Genomic DNA, 19137 nt, shown 5'->3' on the forward strand with positions numbered 1-19137 from the left:
TACAATTTTCAAGATAAAAATAAAATAAAAATTTATCCAAACTAAATTAATCAAATCATAATTTATCTAACATAATTAAATAATTGCAAGCATCATTAATAAAAAAAATATATCATAATTTTCTTTAAATCCTTCTATCTGCCTATCAATTTATTAACAAACAAATTTTGACAAATATTTCATATCCCCTTTTCCATTAAAAGTCAAGTTAAAATAAGTCATTAGAAAATATTTATTGATATCAATCGAAAAAATAATATGAATTCTCATCACCTATCGGAGACCAGATTGTATATAATAACTTTCTATAATTCTATTCATTTAAACTGTCAAGAGAAATTTTTAAAATATAAATAGTCTAATAAATTTTATTTATTTTCAAATAGTCATGAAGACTCCAAACTCATAAGTAACTAACTAACTCAGAGTTACTACTAGACAGAATTATGTGATTTACCTCCATGGATTTGGCTGATTGTCTGAGAGTATAAAATAAATTTTATTATTTAAGTTTATTTTGTATAAGTAATTAACTTAAGTGTTCATACTAATAAACTAAATGATTATAATATTTTTAGTATAAAACAATTCAATTTAAAAAGTTACTAGACCTATTCAAAATAAATAATAAGTTAACATACAAAGCCTAAGACCTAAACTCTTTTGTTTTGACAAATTGACATTATAGACATAGAATTTTTTATTTTTTTATTTTTCAAAAAGTAATAAATCAGTACAAGGTTAGATCCACCTCATCATTTCCATGAAAAGAAATAATCTAACTAAATCAATCCCAAGTAAATGGGGAGGAGTATTTCAATACGTGTCTCTATGGGGACCAATTGGATCCTTTTAGTTTGACTGAGTTCGGTACATTTATATATCTTTCTTTTTATTACTTCAATTTTTTTAATTATTAATTATAATTATGATAATATAAACTTGTCCAGCACTAACTGCCCAATTATCATCTCCTATTCATGGGTAATTTGGCCAGTCATGTACAAACACAAAGACAACACAAATTGGACTAAATGCATCAAAGATCTTATGGGTTGGCCAAATCACAAAACCAAACCATAATTTTTCTTTTCTTTTTCTTACAACAAAATGGGGTAGGTTCTCTGGGTTTCTATTACAAGGTCCTACTAAGTCACCTATCAAATGATCCTAGGTCTTTTCATATCAAATATCAACACACAATCATGTATAGCTAGTGTCTCCTACAAATGTTTTAGATATCAATTCCATTCACTTCATCCAAAACTATAACCATTCCCCTATAATATGTAGTAGCATTTCATTCATAGTTTCTAGCCAAAAAAATAACTTCAAAATTGAATGCTTGATTACCAAATTACCCCTTGACCCAATTAATCTACTTTTTCATAAATCAAACAAGCTCTTGAATTTCAGATATGGGGTAGAGGGAATCGATGCATGAGCATGAAAAGTTAAAAAAAAAAAAAAAATTAAAGAATAAAAGAAAAAGATTATAAACAACCCCACAAAAATATCTTTCTACTAGAATAAAAAGATGGAGAGAATTTATAGAATAAGACACATACCTTTCTCTCTAGCTTTCTTGCAGCATATTTATTCTCTTTTAGTAGTTCCCATCTATGAACAGAAGAAGAAGCAACACTGAAGCCTGATCATCATCATCAGACAAAAAAAAAACAATCAAAATCCCAAAGGTCAACAGCAACAGCATTGTTAAAAAAATATATATATATATTCATATAGACCAAGTGGCGGTTATTTGGAATGAAGTCTCAATCAACAGCTTGTTTCTGGATTCCAGGGCCATTGATTGTTGGTGCAGGACCTTCAGGACTAGCTGTGGCTGCATGCCTAAAACAAAAAGGAGTTCCATTTCTAATCCTCGAGAAAGAAACCTGTCTAGCATCTCTATGGAAACTAAGAACCTACGATCGTCTTAAACTCCACCTCCCAAAGAAATTCTGCCAACTACCCTTTTTTCCATTCCCTCCAGAATTCTCCGAATACCCTTCTAAGCAACAATTCATATGCTACCTCGACGCTTACGCAAAGCATTTCTGCATCAATCCTTTGTATGGGAAGTACGTTCACTGTGCAAAGTACGACACTTCTATGGGTCTCTGGACGGTTCAAACTGACGACACTAAGTATGTTTCTCGGTGGCTAATTGTGGCTACAGGTGAGAATGAAGAACCACTTCTACCCGAGATTGCTGGAAGAGAAGAATTTAAAGGGAAGATGCAACACAGCAGTGAATATCATAATGGAGTTGATTTAAAGGGAAATAAGGTTTTGGTGGTTGGATGTGGTAATTCAGGTATGGAGGTCAGTTTGGATCTCTGTAATTGTGGTGCTCAAGTTTCTTTGGTAGTCAGAAACAAGGTATATTAATTTATATTGTTCAAAACCTATATATATATATATTATTTTACTTTCTAACCTTACTTAATTATGTTTTGCAGATGCATATATTGCCAAGACAAGTATTGGGCATATCTACCTTTGGCATGTCTATTTTCTTGTTAAGATGGTTTCCTGTCAAATTAGTTGATAAAATACTTCTCCTATGTTCAAGAATGATTCTTGGGGAAACCCACCGGTTTGGAATCCAAAGACCCGAGATTGGGCCGCTTGAACTCAAAAACACAACTGGAAAAACTCCTGCTCTAGATGTAGGGGCTATCTCTAAAATAAGATCTGGAGACATTCAGGTCAGTTCTCAAGCCAAATTTTATTTTCTTATTTCAAAAAAGGAAAAAAATATTTAAATCCCTAGCATATCAAAGGAATCAAATCACATATTCAATTCTCATTAAAAGCACCTAGATTGAATTTGAGGGGAAGGGTCTAGTAATTTTATATTTTAGTTGAAAAAAGGCGTGAACATGAAATGTATTCACAAGTTACAACCTGAGGAAAGACAAGAAAGCCAAAATCAATTAAATCCCTAGAAGATCAAATAAATCCCAAGATATTAGTAATTTAATCCAAATAATCCACTTTTTCATCAAACAAGATTTTGAATTCATAACCCAGATTTTTTCATATAACCCAAGATTAAACAAGTTGACGGAAAAGGAACAAGCCATTTGTATCATTTTGCTTAGATGTGCAATTCACAGGTAGTTGGAGGCATAAGAAGATTTACAGCAGCAGGTGTGGAGTTTACAGATGGGACAGTAAGTGAATATGATGTGGTAATTCTAGCAACAGGTTATAGGAGCAATGTATCCACATGGTTAGAGGTAAATAAAGCAGTATATAATTCTCTGCAACCTTTTTTCCTTAATTCATTGAAAATATGCAACTTATGTTATAATTAAACCATCAGGAAGACGGTAACTACTTTAATAAGGAGAATGGTTATCCAAATAACCCATTTCCAATTAACTGGAAAGGAAGCAATGGAATATACAGTGTTGGATTTACCAGACGAGGGTTGCTGGGAGTTTCACACGACGCATTAGAGGTGGCAGAAGATATTGCTAAACAATGGAACATGAGGGCAACCACGCCTCCAGCTTATTCACTTCTGTTTAAAGTATAGGCTATAATTCTCAACAAGTTGGACTAAATATATATATAGTATATGTTTTCACACTGGAAGAAGAGTAGGATTTTGTAGCTCTTAACATGACTTTCTTAAGCTAAATAGCTAATATCCTGTATTATGGAATTCCGGGCCATAATCTATTGCTTGTAAGTTAATAATGGATTTAAATAATTATAGCTATCAACGGATTCTATAAAGCAAGACTTTGTTAAAGTTCAACATCTAAAACACAAAAATATCATTACTTTATTCATCATAATATTTTAAAATATATAAAAGATATATTGGTCATTTATTGGAAAAAAAGGATCAAACAAGCTATGTTTTTTTTATAGCTTTTCTTGTTATATCATTACATAAATTTTCACAATATTTGAGTAACGAATATATTTTTGTGACGAAAAACAAGATATATAGAAAGGGTCACCCCGGAGTAAAAATGGCAGTAAAACATGGACTTATTCATTCTATCCTTACTTTTTTCTTTATAATAAATACTAGGGATATTTTAATCATTTATATAAATTTTCGCAATATTTGAGTAATAAAGCTATTTTTGTGACGAAAATACGATTTTAAAGAAAGAAGCACTGGTCACCCAAGAGTAAAAATGGAAGTAAAACAAGGACTTACTCATTGAGGCAATCTGGTCCGGTGGCAGTTGGATCTAGATGTGAGCAGAGGTTAAAACTAGTTGTGAATAGTTGTAGAAGAAAAAAGGAAATTGGAATCTTGTCCTTCAACCAATCATGAAGTGAGATCCCACTAACAAGTAGGCTGGTCCCCTCTCAGTTCTTTCAATGCTCTGCCAGAACACTAAAAAAGGGATTGTCCTCCATCCCATTCTGCGACCAGCAATTCAATCAGTTCTTAAGTAGGACATATTCATTAAGAAATGACCCACAAAAAACTAAAGTGGCATTTACTCATTACCTTTTTTGTTCTGGCTTTCTGGGAGATGTCACATTCTATACCATATTGCTTTTTCATCTTCTGCTTCTTCTGCAATGATTGTGAATATAGCAACATCAAATTGTCCTCTACATTCAGCCAACATTACTAATTGTTCCCGAATGTACCACGTGTCAGGAAATCATGTGTGCCCTCTGAAACTATTAAAATATATGTGTATATTCTAATTTGAAATGTTTCAATCAGAAAATTAGATTTTCATAAAAATTAGCTCATGATTATAGAAAGTGTGAATTGGTGGAGAATAAATTTTCAGATAAGGCAGCGTGCCAAAGGACATTTTAAGTTGAAAAAAAAGAGGACAGAGACATTTTTCTTCCAATATTCTCTACGAAAGGGATGAAATTTGGCACATTCCTGCCAAATGGATAAAAATGAGACTATTAGAAGCCTGGACCAGCTATCTATATGTAGAGATACAGAAAGAAGAGATAAGGAGTGTAAGAGTTCTCCAGTTTTAGTGGCAGCCCCTTCTACTACCATTGTCAACATACATGTGAAGGCATATTCTTACTGGCCCATCCTGGATTTTTAAGTCAGAGACGCAGAAGCTCAATCATTGCTATTGTCAGCATAATCGACTAATCAATTTCAAGGACCAAAAGAAAAACGTTTCAACAAAGATGTTGAAGGCAGAGAGAAACTTCATATGATTATAAAAAGCAGAGACTTGGAATTAGAAGATGTGGCTTCAACATCTTTAACAAGATTCGGATCCACAATTGAGTTATATACTGAATGATTATAGCTTTCTTTGCATCCCTTTTCATGCACAAAATGAAATTCTATCTCGATAGATTTTGTATGAGTATGAAACACAAGATTGGCCAAAAGAAATGTTCACAAAAAGGACCAGCCCCCATTGCCCAAAGTAACGTGTAGCCCACCTAACAAAGATTGGAGCCAAGAAAGTTCAACAATTGTGTGGTCGTGAGACCTATACTAGGATGCTTGATCTAGCAACCACATGTTGTTTCTTGTAATTCTTGGCGATAAATTTGTCCCTATTTAGAGAGAAACACTTGTTGAATCAGTCTCTAGCTAAGTTTAGTTTCCAAACAATTTTGTATCTAGATCCAGGTCCAGAAAAAGCATAAATAAAAAGTGTTTTCAAATGGGGTCATTGTCTGCTAAGAAGATACAATAACCGGTGGTGGATTGGCGATCTTTATGAAACCCGTCTATTTTGAATAGATAGTAAGAGTATGGGATGAGGTTGGACGAAGAAGAAGTCCATGCTAATGAGTGTGCCGAAGATAATGTAGAAGCGGCTGACCACTATTAATGAGACCATAGTTAGTGACTGCATAAACTCTCCAATTCAACATGACTGAAAGTCATATATTGCAGAGCACTTACAATACTTTGTTATACAAATGGATTAGGCAAATGATTGCCATCATAACAAGATAAAGAAGGCCCTGTCGTAATCAGAGACAAACCCAAAAGCTGGGGACAAAGACAAGTTTGATAAGCAAATCTAAAGTATTTGATGGTTATAGTATCTATATGCCCGTGTCTGTTTTCGTTCTGCATCCTTCTAAAAAAGTACAAAAATTAAAACATTAGATACCCAAAAGTATCTATATATATCAAGAATATATATGCACAAAACTTATAGAACAAATCATATTCAGGTAAAGTCATAATTTTGAATTGAGTAAATTGAATGAGCTCGATCTTCTTGATGACCCATGAGTGAGTTCGATACTAAACAAGAAATGAAAGAACAACAAAAAGAAGCAGGGAAATATTACAAGAAGAGTTTTGTCTTACACTGAAGATTGAAGACCGACTTATACTGTTAACATAAAAGTGCAAACTAATCATTCAACTTTTCTAATTGTTAAAATTACATCTTAAACTAAATTTCACATCACAATTCTAACATTCCTTCTTCAAGATGAAATCTTGTGAATGTTTCTCAAATTTATCTATGAAAGTGTGGTCCTTCAACAATTTGGTATAGAAGTATGTCAAGATTGACATAAGAACTATCCTTCTCGAAATCTAGATGTCAATTGATATTTTGAATAAATATGTTTCGGATCGTGAATCCCAACTTGAACGGGTCTCGAACTATATGACAATCTATATCTAAATGCCTTATTCTTGAAAAATTGGATTAGGAGTAATCTGTATGGACGTTTTGTTGTCACACCAAGGTGGAATGGGGAGTGTTACTTCTACTTCTGAATCTTTCAAAAACTAATATATCCATTGTAGTTCAAAACCGTTGTTGTCATGCTTGCAGATTTAGTGTTTTTACCTGCAAATTTTTATTGTTTGGTCCTCTTATCCTTCAACAATTAACAAGTTTGCTCCTGGCTTGTATTTATGCATTTGACAAAGCAGCTTTCCCCGTGTTGTTCTTTCCCTTGTTATCACTCGCTCCTTTGATCCAATCAGTAGAGCCAATGAGTTTGAAACACTCATCATGGTTATGAACCTCTGTTTTACCATGGTTACAACACAAACTATTTTTATTTTTTATTTTTTAATGTTATCACAAATTATTTTTATTCTTATTGAAGTTATTTGATCACGTCAGATTCATCGTCTTGAAGTCTTGTCTTTCTTTAACCACCATGGAAACATTCTCATTCCTGTTGTTTGATTGAACTTCTTTATACTTTTCCACGCTCAACAACATCATGAAGGCTCTGACTGTAGCGGCGAAGGATCCATCTTCAAGATTTTTTTCTCTTATATGTTTATAGGTCTCAGTCCATTTAAGAACTGAATGAGCCTATTAAATTCATCCATTTTCTTTGTCAATATTGTCACTTCACAATTACATAAGAACTGACAAGATTGACAAAAAAAATCAATAGGCTAATCTAGTTCTTAAATGAACTAAGAAACACACATGAACACACAAGGGCACATATCTTGGTTATGGACCTTCACCTACTACTAGTTCTTACAATGTTACTTAGCGTTGAGAAGCAAGAGAAAGTCCGATCCCAGAATACGAATGAGAATGTATCCGGTAAGGGTACAAACTTGGCCTTTCAATAAAAGTCGATTGAGCAACTTCAAGAAAAACAAAAGGAGCCTCTAGTGCAACCACCATAAAATGGAGGGTCATTACCAACATGGTTTCTTCAAGCTCCGTTTAAAGGAAGGAGAGAAAACAGAGACAAAGCCACGGTAAAAATTTGATACCCCACTCAATCTAAATGAAGAACTAATGAGGCAAGCTTGTCAAATAGCCATGAGAGAGCTTGTCAAATTGATGAAAGACAAAAAGATAAAAAAGCAAGAGTTGGCGGGTAACCTTACTAAACTAGTAAGCTTTTATTCTTGACCCTATTTTGAATGAAAAATTCATATTTGTTGGTGTCTGTTTTGTTAAATCAAACCCTGTAAACAAAAAATGACTGGATTATTGAACCGGAGCTAACTCACAGATATGTTTTAATATCAAAATCATGACACATGCACGACATAAAAGGGAACAAACAATTATGTTTACTGACAGAACTTCGAAATTAATTAGCAAAATTGGAAATGTCAGCTCAACTCGAAAAGTTTTAGTTGAAAAATGTTTTGTTAGTGCCAGATTTTGAGTATAATGTGATAGTTTCAAAACTTATTGAATCAGAAGGTCGATGCATCTTTTATGCTAAACAATTTGTCTTGAAGAACCTTAAGAGTCTTGAAGAATTAAGACTGGAAGCTTGATTCCATACTTTCTTTACAAGTACAATTGTGTTCTCTTTTCCATTTATCAAAAAATGTTATAGAAGATAACCCAACAAAAAATGTTATAGAAGATAACCTACCAAGGTAGCTCAAGTGGACAAGGTCTTTACTTAAGAGGTCCGTCTTAGGTTTGATTCCCCCTAACAATGTCCCGATTAAAGTGGGGGACATGGTTGTTGTGAGTTGTCATACTAGCCTCCTCTAAGGAATAAACCCTTGTGGAATAAAAAATATGTCATAGAAGATTAGGTCATCCCTCAAATTCTATCTTGAAATGTTTTCACCCAGATTTGAATTGTGATGTAACTCATTGTGAATATTGTCCAAAGATAAAACAACACATACTGCATTTTCATTTAAGATAATCAAAAACTTCAGCATGTTTTGATTTAATTCATGTAGATGTTTGGGGTCAATGAAATGTCCACTGCAAATACTCTGATGATTCTCTGTTCTCACCTAAGTCTAGCCTTATAAGTACTTTGACTAGATATACCATCCAAGTGTGTCATCATCTTAATGTCATAACATATATGTGCATTTGCCCCTGTATCTAAAATCCAATTATGGTTAATATGCCTAACATTGTTGGTTTCAGCATTGCAGCTTCCAATAATCTGCCTAACATTGAAACTTCCAGTAATTAAAGATTTCATTCTTGTCAAAATTGACTTTTTATTCCAACTTCAGTGGTTCAGTAAGCTTACCTGAGAAATTTTGGTCATTTCATATTTTGCCTTCTCTCATTATCTTCAGCAACTCCTTCCTAGTCAGGGACTAGTTGCTTCCCAATTGCCTCTTAAACCATCTTCCTTAATTGTGTCATCACTGAAATCTAGTGGTATAGCCATATTTTCCTGTAATTTTGTCAGATTACATGTACACAATCCGATATGCACACTTACACACAAGAATAGGCAACCAACTGTAGATAATCCCAAAGTCATTAATACATAGAAAAATATTTCCCAAGCTTAGTAGTACCTTCCTTAACATGTTCCTTTGTATTTTAAAAGCCAGAGGTCCATTATGAACTTGGTACCCTTCTCTAATTTCCTTCCAGAAGCAGTCCACTGTCGTCGCGTATACGAAAAATTCTGACCAGGCAGTTTATGCGTTCCCATTGAACCTGCATCGCCGGATCTTTCGGGCACTTCTAGGTGTCATCCATGAACCCTACTTTTAGTTTCTCCTGAAGCACCATCCTCATCAATCGATTCCAGGATAGGTAGTTTTCACGAGTGAACGTATGGTAACCAATATTATCCCTGGCTGTCTGAGATTTGAATTAACAATGGATCATCATTGTACTACTTCCATCTCATTATTCTGACTGATACTTGATGATCTTATACCATGTAAGGAGCAGCAATCCTGAAGCTTCTGATTTGGAATCTAGTTTGAAGGAGAAGAGAACAAAAAATATATGAGGACTCCGGTCCTATTTATAACAAATCAAAATAAACAAATAGGTCCTCAACTTGCATTTATAAAACCTTTTATCACCTATTTCTAATAATGATGAGAGAAAGCTTGAATTATTATATAAATAAAAGGTTTAAGATGCAATTTTAACATTTAGAAAATTTGAAAGACCAGTCTGTACTTTTGAATTCAGTGCCCTAGGTGATTTTTAAGTCTCTGTAATTTCACGATTTCAGATTGAATAAGATTTCCGAAATTCGTTTTCTTCTTCTTCTTCTACTTTCGTTACTTGTTCAATCAAACCAACGTCTTGATCATCAAGAAGACTGAGAAGTGACAGAAGATCATTTTTCGTTTCATATGCTAGCAGGACATGAATGAAGTCATACATACATTGTAGCACGACTATTGGTAACTAATTAAGGAGTTTTGTATTCAATGAATCATCGGAAAGATATTATAGAGAGAAAAACGCAATCAAAGCTATTAAGGAGATTTAGATTCAATCAATCAAACATAAAATTGCATTATATCATGTGCGTAGAGATGATTATCGACTCAGATGCACATAAGGAAGTTCAATTAGTTGAGAAGAGCTTACGTACAAGAAATTCCTTCTGCTTCTTCCGATTTCTATGCAAGTGAACTAAAGAAATTATTCTCCAAGTGCACTTTTCCGGCGTGAGAGAGAGAAAGAGGTACCGTTCATATGTGATTGCCAGATCGGAATATGAAGATATGAAGGTTGTATTTCCCCCTTCAGCGAACAACCATAGCGTTAGAGAGAGAGAGAGAAGGCGCGAATATTCTTCTCTAACAAAATTATAGTGGGACGCCACGTCAGTGAATGCTTTAGTTAAGAGTAATAGTCTAGGCTAAGGCCCAATTAATTGTGGACTTAATGATATGGGTATTGGACCTGTTTGGTCTGTGCAGTTTCGGAGATGCTGTAGCTGGGTTTTGACTATATGTTTTTATAATTTATTTAAAAATTATATTTTTTTTACAATATTTGATTGAGATGGTTGATTTAGATTAAATCATGTTTATTTGAAAATTTTAATAATATTTATTCGTTCAACTCCAGATGTTTCTAAACAGGACTGTAAATGGATATCATGAACAAAGATGTTTGAATTTCGACTCGATAGAGTTCGTTCATTAGTCTTAATGAGCCGAATTTGAGCTCGTTTAAAAACTTGAAAATTTAAACGAGTCAAGCTAGAGCTTTTAAATATCCGGTTTGTCACCTCGTGAACATGTTCATTTAGAGACTCGTGATTTTTTTAAATGAAGGTTTGTTAGGATCGGGGACGCCCTTGGAGGACCGGGGTGTTCCGGTTTCTAGAAGGGTAGCCGCTTACACAACACAACACACAATTTGATGATAGTCCGGTTAGAGACTAAAACCGTTCTTAACACTACGCAGATTGTCACAGACTCTTAAACCAAGTTCAAGTGCAGAAATGTCCGTTTCAATCTGAAGCAACGAATACGATTCGGTTTGGAGAGTATTTAGGAGGAGTCGGTTAGAGAGGATGGATAGACCGGTTTGGTTAAGATTATGTTCCGGTTTCGTTTGAAGTGAGTGATAGTTCGGTTTTTAGAGTGAGTAAGGCGGAAATAAAAGAAATGACACGAGACAAGATTTTTTATGGATGTTCGGAGCAAACCCTCATACGTCACCCATTCTTCTCAGATTATGAGAAGGATCTCCACTAACTTGAATGTTACAACACTCACACAATGCCGAACGAGCCTTAATCGCTACTCGTCGGTTATACCACTAACTATGATGTAATACAATAACTCAATATAACAACAATGATTTCAATAAATGAAACAACTATTTAGATTTCTTTCTCTCTCTTGCTTGTTTCAGAACTGTTGAATGTCAATTTGATACTTTGTAAAATTTCTTCCTTGGCTTCTATTTATATGAAAAATATGACAACGGTCATATTTTCTCTCTCCAGGAGATTGGCCGCTGGAAACCGGTAATGATCAAGAGGCTTGCACGCCTTCCCTCTTGGACAGATCAATTTAGACACATGGCAGACATGCACTTAGCCGATTTACATTTTGGACACGTGGCAGACATGCACTTAGCCGGTTTGCATTTTGGACACATGGCCGACCTCCTGTTTCAGAGATTTGCTATAGATCTTGGATAAGCCTGCCTGACAGCTACCTTCTAATTGGAGGTTGCTTCTGGATTTAGACAAGCATGCCTGACAACTACCTGTTGCTTGTTTAATAACCGGAGCATATTTATGACTGAAGCGGCTCATTTAATAACCGGAACATTTATGACTGGAGCGGCTTATTTATGACCGGCCATGCTTCATTAAGTGCCGGTTGACCGAAGCCTTCTATTAGGGTCTAAAATCAAGGCCTCGGTCCTAGAATAAATTCCAGCAACCTTTCTCGGCACCCGGTCTCGGTCCTATGGTGCACATGAGCCAGATTTCTGTTTTGTTGTTTTATTATTTTGTTTTGCTTTCCTTTTCTACTTTACAAACCGAATTCTATTATTTTCTAGTATTTGTTATAACCGAATATTAAGGGGTAAGACATCACCTATATAAGGATGATCTTTCTTCCCCAAGGACCCATGAATAGAATAATGAAGATATGAACTTTAGCCCTATTCGTCTATTATTATTTACTATGGACTGTTTGGTGTAGACCAACGGTATTTCTCTTCGCACCTTGGTTCTTCTATCCCCTCCCCCAAATTCTCTATCGAAAACCTTCCGCTGCCCTTTGATTGTAGAATTTCCACCGGTCTTATAAATCAAGAACTTGATTCTTGAACCCAAAACACATCTTACGAAACAAGTCGTAACACCTTCTTTCATTAAATGCATGTTTGACCGATCTCTTAACTGAACTCCGGTTGACTAACCGGCTGACTGAACTTCTTGGCCGAACTGGTTGACCGAGCTTTTACATCAAACCAAAGTCAAACAACCGAACGATATATATTTCCAACCGAACGGATTTTGCTCAATTTCCCTGAAATAGCAAAACTTTAAATATTATTTAAGGTGAGATTTGATCCCTAGTCACCTATGTGACAGGCAGAGGTGTTTACTACTATGCTACAGCAGCTTCTTGTTATATTTAAACCAATTAATATACTTGATATGACTTAGCGGTTTAACATATTTATTTGAACATAATTTATCTATTCATTAAACCTTTCATAAGTTCTAACAATTATTTTCTAACAATTTCTCCCTTTTTGATTATTTAGAATAAATATTCAAAAATTGTAATGTGTGGCCGGTTTAAAATTAATCTACTTAATTTTTTAACAATTTCTCCTTTTTTGATTATTTTTTTTAAATATTCAAAAATTGTAATGTGTGGCCGGTTTAAAATTAATCTACTTAATTTTTCTAATAAGGTTCTTTAATTGGCTCGTGAACATGTTTATTTAGAGGCCCGTTTAAAATCACGTTTAATATTTATTAATAAATTAATATTTAATAATAATAAAAAGTGAAGTTCTTCGCTTAAGATGAAAATTATTATCGGTCGTAAACGAGCTATTCACGAACTTTCTTAACGATCTCTAAATGAATCGAGCTTGAGCTCAACTAAATACATACGAACTAAGCTCTAACTCTATAATAAGAGTAACATTGTTAAACGAGTCGAGTTCGAGCCTAGAACTGTTCAACTCGACTCGTCTTGACTTGTTTACAACCTTAGACACATGTTTATGAATATATAGATCAATTCTATATTATTTAACTAAAAATGAATTGAATAAATAAATAAAAAAGAACATTTTAGGTTAAAGTTAGAGGCCATGTTACCTATATGAATTAAAAAAAATAAAAATAGGTAGATGTTCAACCGGATCCCTAGGTATGATTTGGAGAACAAACCATTTTGTTTTGATTTGTGTTAACATTTTCCTGTTAGCCGAAACATGGTGGATCACACACAATAAGTCTGTCTTGTAAAAATACAAAACTTATTGACCAGGAAAATTTTATATGGATATCAAATTAGGGGTGAATTAATCCGAAATTCAATCGGATTCAAATCTGAAATATTAATTCGAATTGAGATCGAATCGGATTGAGTACCGATCGGATTAAATTCGGTTTGGATTAAGATTATCTAAATTATCTAAATAAAAATATATTTTTCAATTTATTTTTCTTTAAATTAATTAAACTCAATATAATATATTATTTTACTCAATTCTGCACAGTTTAGTTTACATGATTTTTATTTATTATTATTTATTTTTTTCAAATTCAAATTATAAATAAAAAATTAATTATAAAATTAAAAATTTAATACATTTTTTTTAAAATTAAAAATATTAAAAATTAAATAATAAAATAAATTAAGTAATTAGATTTTCTTAATTCAAGATGTGATCCTTTAACGAACTAATCTGAACCGAATCTGAATTACAAAATTAAATTAACTATTTCGGTTTGGATTAAATTTGAATTGAATTTAATTCGGACTGAATTTGAATAATCTAATTAATTTAAAATTATTGAATAATTTAAAATTGAGATTTACAATTATATAAATATTTTTTAGTTTGGATAGTCCAAACCATATTCCATTTGATCCCACTAGTAAAAAAATGACAAATGACAACCATCTCTACTGATTGGTTGTAACACTAATTGATATTAACATAATAATACTGATTGATTAGGGGTGTAAACGAGCCGAACTCGAACTAGTTCTAACTCGAGTTTGGCTCGACTTGTTTTTTATTGGCTCAACTTGAACTCGAGCTCGATCGAGCTTTGAATATTAAGCTCGAACTCGGCTCAATCATATAACCATAGACTCGAGTTCGGCTCGAAAGGCTCGAATTTAAATATATTTATATATTAATTTCTTATATTAAAAAAATCGACATTCATCAATCACCAAAGTGTAGAGTGAGATGCAAATGGAAGTCGAGAGTCTTCTCAAGAAGATTACTTTCAAGTCGTGTATTGTAATTGAGATGAACTTGAAAACATATTAGACTCTATTAGGTTTATTTTGAAAACTAAAACACTTTATAGTGAAATAAAAATAGTTTTATATCTTATAAAATACAATATATTGAGATCGCATATATTAAATAATATTATAATATAATTATATTTTGATTTAATTTTTAAAAATTATATTTATATAAATAAATTAATATTAAATATTTATTTCCTTATAAGTATTATAAAATATATATTTTTTATTTATAAATATTATTTTGGTATATCTCGATAAATAATTTAAAGTGAAATAAAAATAGCTTTATAACTTATAAAATATAATAGATTGAGATTGTATATATTAAATAATATTATAGTATAATTATATTTTGATTTGATTTTTAAAAATTATATTTTCGTAATTAAATTCATATCAAATATATTTATTTTCTTATAAGTATTATATAATATATATTTTTTAATTTATAACTATAATTTTGGGAGACTCACGAGTAATAAGCTCAATAGATAGTCTTATGAGTATGTTTCAAATTTTGATTAAAAAGTAAAATATAATAAAAATTAAATATAATAAAAAGTTATATGATTGGGCTCGAAAAAGCTCGACGAGTCATCATCGAGTCTTACCTAAGCTCGAATTCGGCTTGACTCTTAAACGAGTTGGCTCGAGCTCGGCTCAAATTCGATTTTAACCGAACTTGAATCAAACTTTGATCGAGCGATTCACGAGCAACTTGACTCATTTGTACCCCTACGATTGGTTGAACCAATCAGTATTATTTTATTAATATTGATTGGTGTTACAACCAATTGGTAAAGTCCCATTAATTCTACCGATTGGTAGAAAAACCCCAATCGGTATAACCCTAATAAACCCCAAGAAAAAGTGCCGAAATTTTGTCGTTTTTTTAGTAATATTACCGATTGGTTTTTCACCAATCGGTATTTCTTAAGTTATAGTACCAATTGGTTTTAATATCAATCGATATTCCCTCTTTAATTAGTAAATAGAGCTTTTCTAATTATTCGTTCTTCTCTTTTCCCGATCTGCTGCAAAATGTCATCTAGTCATTCTACTAGTAATGCCAACTTGATTAAGTGAGTGATTGAGTTCGAGAGGAATAAGAAAGACGTCTCTCTCAAACTTCGTCTTTAACTGAAAAAATATAGTATTCTTTTTTTCTTTGAAAAAAGATCTATATTGATTAGTTAAAATACTAATTGGTGTTACCCTATATTGATTGGTTAAATTACCAATCGATGTTACCTTATATCGATTGGTTAGATTCTAATCGACATGCCTTGAATTTGTAATACCGAGAAAGTTTCTATCGATTGGTTACCATATACCGATTGATAACAAGGTAAACCAATCGGTATAGACTTTTTTTATTAGTGTCTATATCTGATCCGTATTAATTAGTAAAATAGTTTAGATTATGAATTGGATAAATTTAGTTTAGATTTAATACGAATCGGATAAAACAAATTAGCTTTACCCGTATGCTCACCCCTACGTATATAGCTCGTGTTAGCAAGATATTGATTTGGGCATATTCCACAACCTATATTCTTCTTGCAAGTTTACTCTTTTCCAACTTCTACCCTTTCACATAAGTTACTATCATCTTCTTTAAGTTATGTGAAGGTCTCGGTTTGTTCAAATCTTCCATGGTTGTGGTTGTAAATAAGATGGAATGTTTTAGGTCAAGTAATCAATAAAATTTTATTCTCATTATGTATGATTGAATGTCTAATTGTATATTCTTTATTATGAAATTCTATTTTGATTAAGTCATTTTGTTTCATAATATAATCTTTATTTTGGGTACTTTCTTAGCAATTTTATGTGATAAAAAAAATATAAAATGTAATTTAATTATTATTATTTTATATTATTAATTATATTCTTTCTCAGGAAAATGGTTTCAATTATGTTTGATATTTAGTTAAACATTATATTTCTTTTTCTAATAATTAAAGTTTATAAATATTTTTTGGGAAAACGGTTAAAACCATTTAATTAAAATCCCAAAACTGGGAAGGTCAAGAATAAAAGCTAGACAAACCCTATTATGATTAAAAGATGACAATCAAACGACCCTAAAGAAACTGATTAGTAGTCATCAAACATACAAAAAACAGAAATTACAAACAAAGATTACAAATTGTATCAAATCCTAATTATTCCAATTAGGATTTTTATTTCCATACCTATCTGATGTTTCAACAGGTTGTCTTCCTCTTCCCCCTGTCTTCCTCTTCTCATTCCCCTTCCTCTTGTAATGAAAGAGGGGTGAATTGAAGATGATGATGAGTACTGTCTATTCTCATTTTGTTTTTTCCTTTATATGAACTCATTCTAATTTGATAAAAAGAATTATTCTTCAGGAATTCTGAGCTCTCTTCACCTTGTTATTCTCAACTTTAATTTCAAGATCATTGTCTTTATTTTCTTCAATTTCAGCTTTAGAATCCTCAGCAACTTTGAATTCCTCTATATCAACCTTAGAATTCTCTTCTTCCTCTTGATTAGTCTGAGTATCTTCCTCTCTATTTTCATCAGCAACCACTTCAACTTGATTAGATTGAGAATCCTCAACTATCTCCTCAATATGATTAGGTTGAGGTTCCACCTCCTTCATCATAATGCTTTCGTCTTGTACATAATTTTCTTTATCTTATGTTTCCTGATCTTTAACCACATTTGCTCTTTGATAATAAACATCTCTGTTTCATTTTTCTGCATCTTTACTTTCTGGTCTTTATGAATTTTTTGATCTTCTTCCTTAGTCAAATCACAATTTGGGCTTGCATGTTGGAAGGTATTGCAGAAAGTGCATCTGTATGACCTCCACTCATAAGTGATTTCCATGACAATAGGTTTTCCTTTTCTGTCTACTACTGTCATACTATTCAGTAGTGTGCTTCTAGGGATGGGTCGGTACGGTATACCTTAATATTTTATCCATACCTTATACCTTACCTAAAATTTCGGTATACAAAAAATTCATACTTTACCTTACCTTGATTTCGGTATACCTTGTTTCGATATACTTTAATTTCGGTATACAAAAAATTCATACCTTTACCTTATCTTAATTTCGGTATACCTTATTTTTGGTACGGTATCGGTATTATACCTTTGATACCTAAAAAATATATTAATTTTAAAAAAAAATCAATTCCATCGGTAAGGTAAAGATTGCATATGTGGAATAATATTTCAGTATAATTATATTTTGATATTATTCAAAAAAATATATTTCTATAATTAAATTAATTTCAAATCTATTTAATTATTTCTTTATAAGTATTATATATATATTTATATATATATTAACTTATAAATACTATTTCGGTATTTCGGTATATCTTGATATACTAAAATTTTAAAAACTCTCATACCTTTACCGTACCAATAATTACGGTATCGGTATCATACCTTACATTTTTTCGGTATACCTTAAAAGTCGATATTTTCGATATATTACGGTACGATATTTTCGATATACCTTTAATATCGGTAATTTTCCCCACCCCTATGTGCTTTTAGGATGCACCTCAATGCTAATTATAGCAAATGATATTGCTCTCCTCCTTTAGTAATTGGGTCCATGTATAATGGCGTACCCAATAAACCTGTAAAATGACCAAGAGCTTCTACATTATACATGTGTGCAGGGATATTCCAAAGTTTGAACCATATCTGAGCTGTTTCTTTAGGCTTTCTTAATAGGTTCAAATCTTCAGACCATCTTTCCAACTTCATGCAGTTGGATCCAATATATGTATGCCCATTTTCCAGAATTTCATCCAGATTTGATCCCTTCTTAAATTTCAGAAAGCAGAGATCATGTACATTCGCTGAAATTTTCTCCAATCCCTTTTCCTCCCATTGCTTCATAAGTGCCTCTTTGGTGACTATGAAGGAAACTCTATTCTTTCCTATGTAGTTTCCCACCACTACATTTTACCATTCCTTAACACAATTTGCTTCTACTATAGAAGACAATTTAAATTCAAAAGGAGAATTCAGTACCTCCACTTTTGTCTGTACACTGCTCAAGTAGATTTTTCCTTTGTATGCATGATCTTCAGCCTTTTTCCCAATGTTGTTTTTTTAGACTTCATTGATTTTTCATGTAGAATTATTTCTGATAGTATATGTCTTTGATTTAGGAGCATTCATTAACTCCCTCATTGTTGCAACATATCATTTTACTATCACTTCATATTTATCCTTCTTGAGTAAATTCCAGTCTTGGAGATAGTAAATGTTAAGCTGGACGGTTGTGCTTTGTATTTTCTTCTTGCTGAGTACAATCTCTCATTTCTTAGCATGCAACAGGAGTTTGGTGATTTGGTTTTTTAGTCCAAATAAAATTTCCCTTTGATTATACCCTATCACCCAAACTCCTTCTTTCTTCTCCTTGATCCTTGCATTATTTTCCAAAAGCTTTTGGGCAGCAATTGGGTCTTTGCTGA

General features: G+C 32.4%; 1 protein-coding gene and 1 long non-coding RNA gene across 6 annotated transcripts; one reads left to right on the forward strand and one right to left on the reverse strand.

Annotated features, from left to right (window-relative positions):
* Positions 1–746: 746 nt before the first annotated feature.
* On the reverse strand, positions 747–10433 carry LOC124918815. Of its 5 annotated transcripts, none has more exons than XR_007097524.1 (4): positions 10267–10433; positions 4490–9616; positions 4190–4401; positions 747–1620 (listed from the first exon to the last, which is right to left on the reverse strand). It is a non-coding gene; the product is annotated as an uncharacterized LOC124918815 (long non-coding RNA). The 5 variants fall into 5 exon arrangements; XR_007097527.1 differs by having other exon boundaries at positions 747–1651; XR_007097523.1 differs by lacking the exon at positions 747–1620 and having other exon boundaries at positions 3734–4401; positions 4490–9093; positions 9221–9616.
* On the forward strand, positions 1601–3692 carry LOC124918813 (probable indole-3-pyruvate monooxygenase YUCCA4). Its single transcript, XM_047458870.1, has 4 exons — positions 1601–2385; positions 2466–2714; positions 3126–3248; positions 3335–3692. Exons 1-4 carry the CDS (start codon positions 1768–1770, stop codon positions 3548–3550), a joined length of 1206 nt encoding a protein of 401 aa, XP_047314826.1. The 5' UTR covers positions 1601–1767; the 3' UTR covers positions 3551–3692.
* Positions 10434–19137: the final 8704 nt, after the last annotated feature.

The sequence above is a fragment of the Impatiens glandulifera genome, chromosome 1, assembly GCF_907164915.1.
Source record: "Impatiens glandulifera chromosome 1, dImpGla2.1, whole genome shotgun sequence".
Lineage (NCBI taxonomy): Eukaryota > Viridiplantae > Streptophyta > Magnoliopsida > Ericales > Balsaminaceae > Impatiens > Impatiens glandulifera.

Coding starts and splice junctions, on each gene's coding strand:
- LOC124918813 (XM_047458870.1), top strand. CDS start 1,768: ATGAAGTCTCAATCAACAGCTTGTTTCTGGATTCCAGGGCCATTGATT. Junction 2,715..3,125: donor TAAGATCTGGAGACATTCAG/GTCAGTTCTCAA, acceptor TGCAATTCACAG/GTAGTTGGAGGCATAAGAAG. Junction 3,249..3,334: donor ATGTATCCACATGGTTAGAG/GTAAATAAAGCA, acceptor TTAAACCATCAG/GAAGACGGTAACTACTTTAA.